The sequence below is a fragment of the Solanum verrucosum genome, unplaced genomic scaffold, assembly GCF_900185275.1.
Source record: "Solanum verrucosum unplaced genomic scaffold, falcon-dt-bn FXZP01000118.1, whole genome shotgun sequence".
Taxonomy (NCBI): domain Eukaryota; kingdom Viridiplantae; phylum Streptophyta; class Magnoliopsida; order Solanales; family Solanaceae; genus Solanum; species Solanum verrucosum.
This window is the reverse complement of record NW_026020568.1, coordinates 580819-596787: the sequence shown is the minus strand read 5'-3', so window position 1 is coordinate 596787 and position 15969 is coordinate 580819. Positions and strand designations below refer to the sequence as shown.

Genomic DNA, 15969 nt, shown 5'->3' with positions numbered 1-15969 from the left:
TGATAGTGGTGTTAGTGATTGTAATTATGAAGTTGGTTGATGTTAGTAGTTGGTGGTGATGACTGAAGAATGTGTAGTGGTTGATGATGTGTTTGGTGGTAATTGACGATGGTGCTCGTTATGATGATGGATGTGGTTGATCGTAGAGATTGATTACAATTATGGTAATGACAGATAGTAATGGTGGAGGTAGTGATGGTGACCGAAGAATGTATGGTGATAGTTGACAACGACACTAGTTATGATGACAGACTTTGTTGTAGAAATAAATTGTAGGGGTGGTAGTAGTTGATATTTGTGGTAAAGGTGATGCCGTCTACAAATATAGGGGCGGCGACGACAATTGATATAGTTATAATGATGGAGAAAATAAGTGTGGTAGCAACTCATAGAAGTGGTTAAGAATGTTGGTGGTTGTGATGATAAAGGTGATGATGGTTCACAATGGTAATTGTGTCATATACATAAGTATTTTCTATTAAATATATATGAGTTATTTTCTGTTATATATTCAAGTTATTTTATATATATGATATCTTTTTGTCATCATATAGTATATTTCTTTTAGTACAACTAAGATAGTTATGTCATGTATCTGGTCAAACTTCAACGAGATCGTTGTAGATCACACTTTTAAGAAATTACGACAATGACAAATTCATCACTGGCACAATTAGTGATGATGAAGACCCACTAAAGCCAAAGCACATACTTATCGATTTAAATTTCATTGAAGAGATTAATATCGAATAATTATATACATACTTTAAATACATATATCTGGTATATAATTAACTTTTTAAAGTCATGAAGTATGTATCAAATACACATATGGAAAAAAATAACTATTCATAATTTAAAAAACAGAAAAGATACATCTAGTGAAATTAGGTGCATATATCAAAAACATTAGAAAAAGGGCATATATCTTGATCAAGATAATTAACGATTTTGATTTATGTATAATTTCCAAATGAACGTTTGTATCTACTTCAAAAATAACAATATACTTTTATCAGAACATTCAACAAAGTAACAACCAACTAGAGTGAAAAATACACATTGTTCTCTAAACATACAAAATTGAGAAAAGAATCTCAAAATTTAGAGAAACAAATCTGAATTTCTAGAAGAAAAAAATAATTATGCACTTTGCTATTGCTCGAAAAATAAATGAAAGAAATTAGACTTTTTTAGAAGATGTTAGACTAGATATACTCAAAAGCTATTAAAGGAGTAATTTTCTCCTTACATTAAGTATTTAAATTACAGTTCTGTAATTAAAGACACATTTTAGATTGTATCTAAACTTAAATGTATCTAGAATACACATATTTGAATGCATCATATACATGTATCCGACACACCAATTCTCATAAAAAACGTAATATTCTAAACTAATTTATCCTTCAAGTCAACTTAAGCCCAATATACATTTTCATCTCTAAAGGCCCAAGTGGCACAAAATGTCAGGCCCAATTACGAAGAAAAGGGCTTGTAAAACCCTAATAAAGTGGCACTGGCAGAGCTTACACTCTCATTCCATCAACAAAGAAACCCTAAAAGCCGCAGCGCCACTGATTTCTCTCCTCCAGGCGAAGATGCAGATCTTCGTGAAAACCCTAACGGGGAAGACGATCACCCTAGAGGTTGAGTCTTCCGACACCATCGACAATGTCAAAGCCAAGATCCAGGACAAGGAAGGGATTCCCCCAGACCAGCAGCGTTTGATTTTCGCCGGAAAGCAGCTTGAGGATGGTCGTACTCTTGCCGACTACAACATCCAGAAGGAGTCAACTCTCCATCTCGTGCTCCGTCTCCGTGGTGGTGCTAAGAAGAGGAAGAAGAAGACCTACACCAAGCCAAAGAAGATCAAGCACAAGAAGAAGAAGGTTAAGCTCGCTGTGTTGCAGTTCTACAAGGTGGATGATACTGGAAAGGTTCAGAGGCTTCGTAAGGAGTGCCCTAATGCTGAGTGCGGTGCTGGAACTTTTATGGCTAACCATTTCGACCGTCACTACTGTGGTAAGTGTGGGCTCACCTACGTTTACAACAAGGCTGGAGGCGATTGATTTTTATGTTTAGCAAATGTCTTATCAGTTTTTCTCTTTTTGTCGAACGGTAATTTAGATTTTTTTTTGCTATATGGATTTTCGTTTTTGATGTATGTGACAACCCTCGGGATTGTTGATTTATTTCAAAACTAAGAGTTTTTGCTTATTGTTCTCGTCTATTTTGGATATCAATCTTAGTTTTATATCATTTCTAGTTCTCTACGTGTTAAATGTTCAACACACTAGCAATTTGGCTGCAGCGTATGGATTATGGAACTATCAAGTCCGTGGGATCGATAAATATGCTTCTCAGGAATTTGAGATTTTACAGTCTTGATGCTCATGGGGTTGAGTATAATATAGTAAAAAAATAGTAAATTTAAGCAATAATGTTAGGTGCCATGTTTCTACACTGTTATTTATTTTAGTCTCTTTACTTCCTCATGCTGAAACTTTTGGCACTTCTTGGATGCTCTCGTTTGATCCCTACTTTGAACACTCCGCTGTGCATTTCATTAATTTGGGAAACATTAATTGAGGGAACTGGGAAGTAAATGCCTGTTAGGTTGTGCTACATTTAGTAATTCTGTAATGTAGAATTGTAGATTGCATAAATGCTTTTATTGCCAGGCTAATACAGCAGATCAGCAGGTGCTTATTTAGCCATCTGCATAGGCTTACCTCTCAATTTGTGCATATATGCTTATTGCCATGCAAATACAGCAGTTGCCTATAAGATTTAAGTTATTTTACCATCTGCATCAGGATTCTCTTGTTATTTTTGTTTAGTAACCAATGTATGTTAGATGAGTACATATATTTCTGGATACAATGTTCACCAGTTTCTTCATATTCCATTGTGTTAGCTGATTCTAACCACTTAAAATAGAAAGATCTGAACCATTGTGTTGGACTGTTTGGGATTAGCTGATTTTCGCCAACTGTTAGTTCTCTTTAATTTCCAGTGCTATATTGTCACAGACTGTTTGTTCTTTTTAAACTTCCAATGGAGTTGGTCTCATTTGCTGTGGATTCTGTCTTATTTTGATGTCTAGAGCAGATTTCATAACATTATAGACTAATGTCTTGCTGTGGGTGTATCATGTCTTGATCTCACCACTTTTTGTATGCTTGCAAACAGTTGCTGTCACGATTCTATGTTCATTTGACATGAAGAGTGATGCCTGTTAGGTTTTGCAACATTTTGTTATGTTTGACTTGTATGAAGATTCGACCAAGCTGACCCTGGTGCCTGCAAAGTTTAAGTTGTGTCGCCTCACTATATGCATTGTTTCAGGGTTAGCGTTCTGTGTCAATTTCTTGCAATATCTGAGAATCACCTAGCAACCAACCAATTAAACTAGATCAGAACTGGTTCAAAAGCAGAATAAACGTGTCGCATGAATTAGAGGAATAACTTTATTGTATCTCACACAACCAACAAAAGTTGCGAAGAGACAAAATCATAAAGGCTGTGTGTTAATCATGTCTCAACTTGAATTAGTTGGGGAGTGCTAGCAAAGCGAAATGGGTTTGAACCAACTAAAAAAAATAAGCAAGCCGCATAAAACTAGTAGATGGTAATATTGTTCTATCCTTGTGCGTTTTCATATGTTTCCACATATTTACCGTAATCTACTAGTACCTGCATAGATTTTATCAGGAGACTATTAGGCCTGTTGGTAGATTAATAAGTGGTGGTGGACATGGAAAATTATTTTATGGCGTTATTAACGCTAGACTCCAAACCCCAATGGCATGCTTTTTGTGGATCAATTTCCACATTTGCATGTGTATGGTAGAACTTTTTATCAATTATCAAAATGATTGTGTTGGTTTTAAAAAAGAAATATGCAGGCTAAGCAACTCGAAATGCTTTTTAATTTTCTTGTGAATTTATGCTTACTTAGATTCCCCTCATTTATTGTGGCTAATCAACCATTCAAATAATTTAGGGTCAAGTGAATTTTACGTCAAACATGCGCTTTTGACCAGATCTCTCCTAAACTAATTTTTATGAATAATAATAATGTCACACCATACAAATTGGAGAAAAGGTCCCCTGGCCTCTATTAAGAATTTATGAAATTTCCTGCTTTACTACCGCAATATTTTATACACAATTAGAATCTTGTGATTCAGGTAGAATTGAAGTGGCGAAGAAGATATAGGTGATTTATGTTTCTGTGGCTTCTCTTATGAAGTATGTTGACACCAGGAGAAGCAATTACATAATTTTCTTATCTCTTTACCGTTTACCGATTTTGCAAATTAAACATAAAATTGCTAAAGACAAATAGAGATGAACAATGTAATGCAAATATGTATATAGTGTGGCTCACATCTCAAAACTCATTTCATGGCAAAGACATTTTAGAAATACAAAGGTAAAGCCAATGTAGAAATACAAAGTCGTATTTAAGGGCCAATCGTGCTATTATTGTGTTGTCACGCAGACACAGTGCCCAAGGCCTATACAAGAAAACAGGTCCTGTGTGCATGATATGACTTTTCTTAAGAACTCGTTAAAATCTGTCTCCGTTAATCTAGTGAGTTAAATTTCACACTGAAAGGAGGTTGGATAGAAATTCTCTTAGGTTACAAGTTCAGCCAATTGATTTAAACAGTGACCTAGAAAATGGATTATTATTTGCTACCCCCAGACAAAAAAGAGGACTAGAATGAAGACGCTGTCCCTATTTTACCAGCTAATGTAATTACCTGAATTAGTACGTGGTAAAAGGCGCAAGTCATTTTTGGCCAAAAGCTATAATAGCGAATAAGGGTAAACGATAACGACTGACACGTGCCGTATCACTCATAGCCTGCAAGCCAAGAATCGTAACAAACTGAACCGTATATGTACGCGCCACTACCAAAAAACTTCTCCCGCCCACGCGCTACTACGTTCACGTTAAACATACTCTCCTATAGCAACACATTCCTACTCTCCCACGCGCTAATGTTAATGGCGGACGTCAACCTCTCTTCTTCCCACTTCCATCCTCCATTAACAATGCTGCAGTGACTTAGCTTCAACTTTTATTGCATCCAAATTCGGAGCACAAAATGAGGTATTGCGATTAAAGGAGCATAATAATAATGATAAGCAAAGCAAAATACTGATGAAAAACCAGCACATGAATCAAAGCTACTTTTGTATTTCCACTTAAATCTTCATCATTAACAGAAAACAGAAAACAAGTTGAATTGCAGAAACAGTAACACTACATCTACATTAATGAGAATGCCTTAGCACTAGAGACGAACTACTAATCAGATTTTTAAGATGAACAACAGAAACTAGACAGGGAATGAAACAAGTAGTAACTAGGAGAATTAGGTAGGTTGCAAGTTCTGAGTAATTATAACCTCCTGGATTTACGGCCATATTCTTCTCTGCAATGCAATCAGAATTTCTTCTTCCGCTTATTCTTGCTCTTGCTTTTCTTCTTCTTTTTCTTATCCAGGAAATCCTCAAAATCTTCAGGGTACCACGTATCATCCATCCCATCCAGAATTTTAGAACTAACCATAAAACACAGATAGGGATCCACAGTAGCATATTTTATCTTCTCGGGATTCATAGGATCTCTCCACCAACGCGCCTCCTGGGGGAACCACGCTATCGGCTTTTCAGGCCTGATCACGTCCCAGTATTTTCCCAGAACAGTCATGGATAGACGATTAAGGTCATAATGGCGTAGATCCAAATCATGCCTCTGCAAACCTAGCTCAGCTAAAATATTGATGTCCACAGGGTTAGCAAACTTAATATCAAAGTCAGCATCAAGCCTGTTCATAATACGACGCATTTTCATTCCAATAACCATAACCCTAGGATCAGCGAAGAAGTCTTTCATAGCCTTAGGAATAGGATCATCGTCGTACTTAGGGAAAGGAAGGCGGTAGAGTAAGCAGTGAGAGCCTGTGCAAACCTGAAGGAGGTCGTAGGGATAGTCCTCGCCATCTTTAATCTCCCAGTGGTGCCCACTCATCTCGGGATCGCGCTCGACACAGATTGTGACGAAAATACAACCATGTTTGCTATTGGGAGCCGTATTCTGAACCTCCTTGATCCATTTGGTGACGGTCTTGTAGTTGCCGGTGACAACAGTGAGGATACGATGTTCATCGACGTAGACATTGTATGGATCGTAGATCCACCTTGATTCGTTGTACTTGAGTTCCTTTCCTCTTCTCCTGTTTTCCTTCTTCAGGTCGACGAGAGAGATTTGCAGAACCATTTTTGAGAAAAGCTTGCTCTGCAAGAAAAAATGTACAGAGGGAGTAGTGGAGAAGAGTGTGACTGATCGAGTGAGCATAAACAGCTATCAACTCTGGCTACTTATAGCTGTTTCAGAGGGGCAATTTCGGGACGTTCTCAAAATTTGATTACTTGGGCGATACTCTCAAATTTAATTTAGTAGTAATTTTTTTTATGTATATATTGATAGTGTAAGAAAGTTTTACGATATTAATGCAAGTTAACTAGACGTAGCAGTTTTGTCACTTTATATTTCAAGTTAGTTAATATGAAAAGTTACGTCACTTGTAATATGCTATAGAGAATGTTATATCCCTCTATATTTCAAAGTTGTTTATGAAAGTTGAAAAGTTATTCATGGTTGGAAGTTGGAACTTAGATCATGTCAACTTAATTTCAACTGCGTAAAAAATCTATAATTAGTGCACGGAAATTTAGCAACTTAAACAAATTTTTTATTTTGCTTTAAAATGTGAAGTTAATACACATAGAAAATTTGATTTGTTGAGATTTAGTTTTTCTAAGAAATAAAAACCCAATGCATATATTTCTTTTTAGATATTTGTGATGAACACTAATTAGTATTTGGTCCATCTTTTAAAAATTAGTGATTCTAATATAATTAAGTGTATCTTTTTAAAGGTGCCTTTCAAAATAATATTGTCAGATACTATTTTTTTCTTAAATGACAATATCTAATTTAACTAGTTATTGATTTTTTTTAAAAAAAGAGAAAGAAGAGTTGAACGAAATTACTACTATATAGGTATATCATTTGAAGCTCCAAAATAAAGGAAGTTCACTTACGCTACCATATAGGTAGTAGATAGGTTATTTCCGCTCAAAATGTAAAAATAAATATGCAAAGCAAATACAGTAGCAACAAATAATGAAAAAGAGAACAAATGATAATGTCAAGAAAAAAGTACGTTAATTGATGCAAATGAAACATCAAATAATTCTAAAATTGAAGATTAAAATAATAAGAAAGTAATATTCCCTCCGTTTTTAAAAGAGTGACATAGTTTGACTTGACACGGAGTTTAAAAAAGTAAAGAAGACTTTTGAATCTTGTGATCCTAAATTAAAATTATGTCAAATGTACAAAGTTACCTTTTAATCTTGTAGCCTTAAACATGCCACGTGAAAAACTGAAATTAAAATGTTACCAGAAAAAAAAAGAGGTCATTCTTTTTTAAACAGATTAAAAAGAAAATGAGATCCATCTTTTGGAAATGGAAGAAGTAATAACATTAATACTAAAAATGAAACTAGACAACGTTTAATCTACTAAACCTTCTATTGTAATTTTCAACCTTTATATCTCATTGCCTAAGGTTATCTCTTTGATAATTTGCAAGTAAATCATGTCTTATCAAATCATCTCTTCGAAAGTTGTTCAATCCATCTTTTCCTCTTCTAACATTATTTTTTTTGATTGAAAGTATCGATAGAAAGGTATGTGACCCAAGTTAAAAGGTAGAATTGATTGCTCAAATGTAACTTAACTATAGAAAATTGGGTGGTGAAGATAAACATTACTCCCTCCGTTTCACAAAGAATGATCCCATTTCCTTTTTAGTCAGTTTCAAAAAGAATTGCCTCTTTCCTTTTTTGGTAACATTTTACTTTTTGCTTTCCACGTGACATGTTTAAGACCACAAGATTAAGGGCAATTTTGTACATTTGACATAATTTAATTTAGGACCACAAGATTCAAAAGTCTTCTTTATTTACTTAAACTCCGTGCCAAGTTAAACCAGGTTATTCTTTGTGAAACGGAGGGAGTAGTATATACATAAATTTGAGCAATCTACTCTTAAAAGAGATGCATAATGCTTCCAAATGAAAAGAAGCGTCACATTTTTGAAACGACAGAAGCAAATATCTGATTGACTAAAAATAATTAATTAAATAAAAAAATTGAATCCGTGGTGGTCCAAATCACACATCCAGTGGCGTGGTTGCCTATCTATTCGTCCTTCGCTCTCCGCCAAATGTCTGCAACCACCGCCATACCTGCTTCAACTACCATGTCCGCCGCTGCAACTTCTGCTTCCGCCTCCTCCTCCGCTCACATACTCAGACTCAATCACAACCAGCTCATTGTTTCGCTTCATGGCAGAAGAAAGTCAATTAGTGCATCATCCTCCTCCTTCTTCAGCACATACCGATTCAACTCCAGCATTTCTAGATCCTCCCGGAGAATCTCCTATCCTTCTTCCATCAGGATTAGACCACTCTCTCCTGTCATGGAATGGCAAGATGTCACGTACGTTAGCATCTTCTTTTATATCCAATTACTTGTTTACAGCTTAGATTTTTGTTCGATTTTGTGATTTACTTGCCAAATATGTGGTTATTGAGTACTCTTTGTAATCTAATTGTGAGAATTTTCGATTTTTGATGAATTCAGAGTCAAAATGGAAGTAGATGTGCCCATTTCAGTTGCTTATAAGTGCTATTCTGATCGTGAGGCCATTCCTGAATGGATGCCTTTTATTTCAACTGTAAAGGTACGCAATGGCATGTTATCTGCGCGTTTGAGCTTATAAGGTTTCAAACGTTCTCAATTATAAGTATTACCTTCTCTTTGCAAATAAACTGTTAAGATTGCACAACTGTTTGAATGGTCTGATGGGCTGCCTTTTCGGAATGATGCATCTCAGTATTACTCCATTGCTCATTTTATATGACCTTGTTTGACTGGATGCAAAATTTAAGTACCACTAGTAAGCTGGTTGTCGGGGAAGAAAAAGTTTAACTAATGATCGGAAGTCTTGAAGTATACAGTTAGAAATGAGTCTGCTAGAGAATACTCTTTTAAGTCTAAAACAAATGAATTGACATTCTTGATTATTATTAGGGGAATGATGTTACACATTTTGGGGACTTCTAAAATGGGAAGAGTGCCATATAGATTGAACGGGGGAAGTACTACCGTTTCTCTTTGCAATTTCTTCCCAGGATGTTATCAAGTATTTTGCCATATTGCTGGGTAGTGTACAGTTGCCCTGCATCCTGAATTACTTCTTGGCTATCTCTTCATCTGTCTCATTGTGTGCTTAACTTAATGAGTACCATTGGTGGTTTTTTGATTTGCACATTGGATATCAAGAAACCACTCACCAAAAACAATTGAAGTCGAATGCAGATGTATTGACAATTAGGGGTCTACATTCTAGTTCTTGATTATTTCAGACGTCCATTACACAGCTCAGCTCACCTTCTGAATCTCATTCTAAGGGAACTTGATGTTAGACTCTCTTGCCAGATTTTGGAGGATAAGCCTGACTTATCAAGATGGTCGCTGAAGTATGAAGCTTTCGGGCAGAATATTGAATATTCATGGCTTGCTCGAAATATGCAGGTAAAATCTCCCTTCAGTAAGCTCTTCCCTGATTATATTCCTTTGTTCCTAAACATCAGCTACTCAGTTTTTATTAATGTTTTACAGCCTACGCCAAACCAGAAGATCCACTGGAGATCTCTGGAGGGACTTCCTAACAGGTAGTGTGCATATTAGTTTCTTTTTGGTTGATTCTAAACAGAACATATAACTGTGAACTGTATCATTATACTGAAAGTCTTAAAGAGTTGTTTGAATTATAATGTTTTCTGATAAATTCTATATTTCTTTGAACGAAAGATCATTAATTCTCAGTATATTGAAACTAGTCATCAGTTTTATGATGAATTCCTTATTCAAATTGCAGGGGAGCTGTGCGATTTTTTCCCAAAGGCCCATCATCCTGTATCATAGAAGTGAGAATTTTACTTAAAGCATAACTTGGTCCTTTTCCTTTAGACTTCAACTGATCTTTATTAAGCATTAATTTCTACAACAAATACAGGAAGGGGAAGAAAAATGTTTTTGCACCTTTTGACAAAAATTGCTATATTTTTTTTATTTTTGACTGCTCAAAATTGACTAGTGCTTCTCCTTTTTTCAGCTAACAGTTTCATATGAAGTGCCTCAACTTTTGGTTCCAGTGGCATCAGTAAGCACTCTTACTCCTATATGAGAAACTGCAATTCACATCAACTTTTAGAAGTATGCAATCCTCTCAACCTTGCTTGGGTATAAAATCATCTCAAATAATGAGATTGCAGTTTTATTATGATAGAAGAGTATAATTTTCAAGTTTCACTTTATAATACATTTTCACTTTTTTCATCTATTGTCCAGGCATTGAAACCATTTCTTGAAAACCTGCTGTCACAAGGGTTGGAACGCTTTGCAACATTTGCTAGGAGCTACTCAGCTGACACACCTAAATGATGTATAAACTAAATACATGCCATTAACATCCATTGGTTGTATAGCGTGCAATAATCTTCTGGCTGCAATTATGGCTTGTCAGCTAGGAGCAAGCGGTTTTAATTCTTATCATGGTCTTACAGATCATATAGCTGCATGGTTATTCAGTTTATTGCTCGAGTAAAATTGCAGACTTCTCCTCATTCATATCATATTGCAGTGCACTGAACTCAATAGGTAGTCCAAGAAATCCTTCCTCATGGATAAAGAGACACCAATATTTTCTTTGACTGGGTAACTTTGTGTGCTTCTGCCTTTACATAAACGTTGTAGGTGTACCTATTTCAGCTGATTCAACTACTAGCATGCTTATAGTCAAGAGATGTGCGAAGATGTAGGGCATAATAACTTATGAGCTCAAAGACGCAGGTTACATTGTCAATGTAAATTGTTATTACATATTAGGAGAAAGAACCGAATTAGCTCTTCAACAACTGCGAAGGGAAAGTATGGAGTAGGAATACCAGTTTGTTGTTTAATGAGAATGGCAAAGGACAGCGTATTCTGCAGTGCGTCGTCCTAGTTAAAAATCCATTTTGCTAGCACCATCAACAAGGAATAGGCCTATTGCAATCTAGTTATTACAAGGAGCAAAAAGTACCAAATGTTCATTTTGTACATTTAATAAAATGAGTAACATAAGCACGGGCATATGCTACTCAAACTTTGAAGCCACATGATAGCATATTATTTATTGTTAGATTCCCTTCGGAAGCAAGGGAATTAATAATATTGTTTTTCAAATATATATTATTTATTTTTAAAGTGCATCTACAATAATTATTAAAGACAAGCTGTCTTTTTATTCAGTTCTTTGATAAAAAAAATATAACAGGACTAGAATAGAATATAAAAAACGTTGAGTCCATGGTGGTCCAAATCAGAAATCCAGTGGCCTAATTGCCATATGGCATGCCTATCCTTTCGTCCTCCACTCTCCTCCAAATGTCTGCAACCGCCGTCGTACCTTCTTCAGTAACCATGTCCGCCGCTGCAACTTCTGCTTCTGCCTCCCACATACTCAATCACAATCATCAGCTCATTGTTTCGCTAAATGGCAGAAGAAAGTCAATTAATGCATCCTCCTCCTCTTTCATCGGCTCATACCGACTCAACTGCAGCATCTCTAGATCCTCCCGGAGGATCTCTTATCCTTCTCCCATCAGAATCAGACCGCTCTCTCCTGTCATGGAATGGCAAGATTGCACGTAAGTTAACATCTTCTTTTATATCTAATTACTTGTTTAGAGCTGAGATGTTGGTTTCACTTGTGATTTACTTGCCAAATATGTGGTGGTTGGGTGCTATTTTGGTCTATTTGCAATCTAATTGTGAGAGTTTTCGATTTATGATGAATTCAGGATCAAAATGGAAGTAGATGTGCCCATTTCAGTTGCTTATAACTGCTATTCTGATCGTGAGGCCTTTCCTGAATGGATGCCTTTCATTTCAACTGTAAAGGTATGCAATGCCATGTTGTCTCTGCATTTGAGCTTAGCCGAAGAGTCATTTCAAATGTACTCAATTTTATTACCTTCTCTTCGCAATTAAACTATTAGGGGTCGTTTGGTAGGGAGTATTAGGAGAAATAGTCCAAGTATTATGTGTGGTATTATTTAATATTATGTTTGGTAGGAATTTTCGGTCTATGTATAATCAATCCATGGATTAGTTATACACCCTACATGGTATTATAGGGTGTATAACTAATACCTTCCATTTGGTGGCATTAGTTCTAATACCATGGGACTAATCTAGGTAAAGACAAAAATACCCCCTCAAATCCTTTTAATCATTTTATTTATTTTCTTGATTTTATGTTTTATATTTATACTAATAAATTTATTAAAATAAATTAGCTTACAAATTTTATTATTTAGATATAATTTTTTGTTTCTAAAATATGAGTTATTTAATCTATTTATTATTAATATAAAATATTATAATCCGACTAATATGCTAATGTTGATGTATGAATTTAAGAACAATTCATAAGTCAAATATTGCCTCTTAACGGAAGTCCATTAAACATTACACAAGTAGTCTAAAACAAGAGTGCGCATATATATATATATATATATATAAAACATCTCGAGTATAAAAATAGTTTAATTTATTTTGCTATATATATATTTTATTTTATTTTTAAATTTTATTTTATGATAAAGAGTTTTTTAAAAAATTTATTGATACAAAACAAAGTTCAATAAATTTTCTCTATAAATTATTATAGTTGTGTGACCTTTTGAGATATTAACTCCAATTTATTAAGATGACAATTATTTACTCTCAAATAATTTTAGTGAGAAAATAGTGAACATGACAATAAAATTTTTATTCTCCTAGCTAGTTAAAATGCTATAAAAAAATAATATTGTCCGTCAATTATCTACCTTGACCCAATTACATGAAATAGAAAATCCCATAATAACTCAAGGGTATAATTGGAAAGAATTTTTTTCGTAGAGTTTTAAACCACACACAAAAAGGTAAGAAACAATGAACCAAACACTTGGTAAAAATAATCCATGCATTACTAATCCATACATTATCAATCCCTGCATTATCGATCTTTGTACCAAACGACCCCTTAGTCTATTAAGACTGCAAGACTGTTGGTTTAAGTATGGTGTTATTGGCTGTTTTTCTGGAATGATGCATTTCAGTATTACTCCATTGCTCATTTTATATGACCTTGTTTGATGGATGCAAAATTTAAGTACCACTAGTGAACTAGTAGTCTGGAAAGAAAATGTTAATAGTAAGGAATGGAAGTGTTAGACTCTAGAGGTTGAAGTCTGAAATGAATCAAAATTCTTGATTATTATTAGGGGGGATGATGTTACAAATTTTGGTAAGTTCTAAAATGGGAAGAGTGTCATATAAATTGAACGGAGGAAATATTACCTTCTCTCTTTACAATTTCTTCCCAGGATGTTATTAACTATTTTGCCTATATTGCTGGGTAGTATGCTGGTGCCTTGCATCCTGGATTACTTCTCTTTGTTATCTCGACTACTATCCATCTGTCTCATTGCGTGCTTCACTTTACGAGTATCACTGTCAGATTTTTGATTTGCAGTTTGGATATAAAGAAACCACTCACAGAAAACAGTTGAAGTCGAATGCATATGTATTGACAATTAGGGGTCTACGTTCTTGTTCTTGATTATTTCAGACATCCATTACACAGCTCATCTCACCATCTGAATTTTATTCTAAGGGAACTTGATGTTAGATTCTCTTGCCAGATTTTGGAGGATAAGCCTGACTTATCAAGGTGGTCGCTGAAGTATCAAGCTTTCGGGCAGAACATTGAATATTCATGGCTTGCTCGAAATATGCAGGTAAAATGTCCCTTTAGTTAAGCACTTCCCTCATTATGTTTCTTTGATCCTAAACCTCAGCTACTCAATGTTTTAATCTGTTTTACAGCCTACGCCAAATCAGAAGATCCACTGGAGATCTCTGGAGGGACTGCCTAACAGGTAGTGTACATCCTAGTTTCTTTTTGGTTAATACTAAACAGAACATATAACTGTGCACTGTATCATTGTACTGTAAGTCATAAAGAGGGTCTAATATCTCAGTGAGACTGTTGGCAACAACAAAATAGCTTGAAATGTAATGTTTTCTGATCAATCCTATGAACAAAAGATACATTTATTCTCAGTATATTGGAACAAGTCATCAGTTTTATGATGAATTCCTTATTCAAATTGCAGGGGAGCTGTGCGATTTTTCCCCAAAGGCCCATCATCCTGCATCATAGAAGTGAGAATTTTACTTGAAACATAACTTTGTCCTTTTCCTTTTGACTTCAACTTATCTCTATTCAACATTAATTGTTACATTTGGGATAATCTTGGAAGATCCTATGCATGTAGGGGTAAAAATTGTTTGCACCTTTCTTCTCCTAGTTTCTTATAGGCAATCATACAATTGAGAATGTGTTGACAGAAATTGCTATATTGTTTTGGTTTTTGACTGCTCAAAATTGACCAGTGCTTCTCCTTTTTTCAGCTAACATTTTCATATGAAGTGCCTCAACTGTTGGTTCCAGTGGCATCAGTAAGCACTCTTAACTCCTATATTAGAAACTGGAATTCACATTTGTTTTAAAGAAGTATGCAATCATCTCAACCTTGCTTGGGCATAAAATCTTTTTCAAACAATGAGATTGCAGATTTATTATAATAGCAGAGACTGTGATTTTCAAGCTTCACTTTATAACATATTTTTTCACCTTTTCAAATATTGTCCAGGCATTGAAACCATTTACTGAAAACCTGCTGACACAAGGGTTGGAACGGTTTGCAACATTTGCTAAGAGTTACTCAGCTGACACACCTAAATGATGTATAAACTAAATTCATGCCAGTAACATCCATTGGTCCTATATCATGCAATAATCATCTAGCTGCAATGTATGACTTGTCAGCTAGGAGCAAGCAGTTTTAATTCTTATCATGGTCTTACAGATCATATAGCTGCATGGCCATTCACTGTTTATTGCTCTAGTATAATTGCAGACTTCTAGTCTTGATTGCTCCCCATTCATATCGTATTGCAGTGCACTGAACTCAATAGGTAGTTCAAAATGCCTTTCCTCACATCGATAAAGAGACGCCAGTATTTTCTTTGATTGGGCAACTTCGACTGTGCTTCTGCCTTTACATAGCATTATGCTCATCAATGGAAGTTTTGCTTTCGTTATTATATGAACATGAAAATTACAAATGTACTATTCGAGTATTCAATATGTGTTAAAAAGTGTTGAAAAACTTGTTTTACTAATCACCATAAAAAATATGCAACAAAAACTCATGAATTGAAACATCTCACTCATCTCATTCATTAATACTATCTCTTTTTTTAATTGTCCAATTTTGACTTTAACTTGTCATTTTTGACAAATCAAGAAAAGATAAAAAATTTTACTTATTATAAACTCAATTTATTTAGAAAGTTAATGTTTTTGAAAAAGATAAAACTTCTTTAATGAGTAAATTAAATTTGGAATTCTATCAATTACTCCCTCCCTTCACTTTTACTTGTCAGTTGTCATAGTTTGATTTGGGACCCCATTAAAAAAATAATTAATGATATATGTATTTTACCAAACTAACATTTATTAAATAATATTTTGAAAAATGATTTGGAAAATAAGTATTTAATATTGATGGTAAAACACGAAAAAATAGTCTTTTTTCGATAGGTCAAAAGTGACAAGTAAAAATTAAAATATATTTTAGGAATAAATGACAAGTAAAAGTAAACGGAGGGACCAATTAGAATAAAATGATAAACTCGTTATGTCAATTATT

The 15969-nt window shown here is 34.7% G+C and overlaps 3 protein-coding genes across 3 annotated transcripts; all 3 read left to right on the top strand.

Moving 5' to 3' along the window:
- Positions 1–1530: 1530 nt before the first annotated feature.
- LOC125810480 (ubiquitin-40S ribosomal protein S27a) lies at positions 1531–2220 on the top strand. The gene has a single exon (XM_049489950.1). The coding sequence runs from the start codon at positions 1602–1604 to the stop codon at positions 2070–2072; it is 471 nt and encodes a 156-aa protein (XP_049345907.1). The 5' UTR covers positions 1531–1601; the 3' UTR covers positions 2073–2220.
- Positions 2221–8182: 5962 nt separating this feature from the next.
- Positions 8183–10691, top strand: LOC125810549 (uncharacterized). The gene is made up of 7 exons (XM_049490023.1): positions 8183–8593; positions 8738–8837; positions 9596–9691; positions 9779–9831; positions 10038–10086; positions 10275–10322; positions 10511–10691. Exons 1-7 carry the CDS (start codon positions 8319–8321, stop codon positions 10601–10603), a joined length of 714 nt encoding a protein of 237 aa, XP_049345980.1. The 5' UTR covers positions 8183–8318; the 3' UTR covers positions 10604–10691.
- Positions 10692–11463: 772 nt separating this feature from the next.
- LOC125810548 (uncharacterized) lies at positions 11464–15392 on the top strand. The gene is made up of 7 exons (XM_049490022.1): positions 11464–11850; positions 12004–12103; positions 13894–13989; positions 14078–14130; positions 14368–14416; positions 14666–14713; positions 14908–15392. Exons 1-7 carry the CDS (start codon positions 11555–11557, stop codon positions 14998–15000), a joined length of 735 nt encoding a protein of 244 aa, XP_049345979.1. The 5' UTR covers positions 11464–11554; the 3' UTR covers positions 15001–15392.
- Positions 15393–15969: the final 577 nt, after the last annotated feature.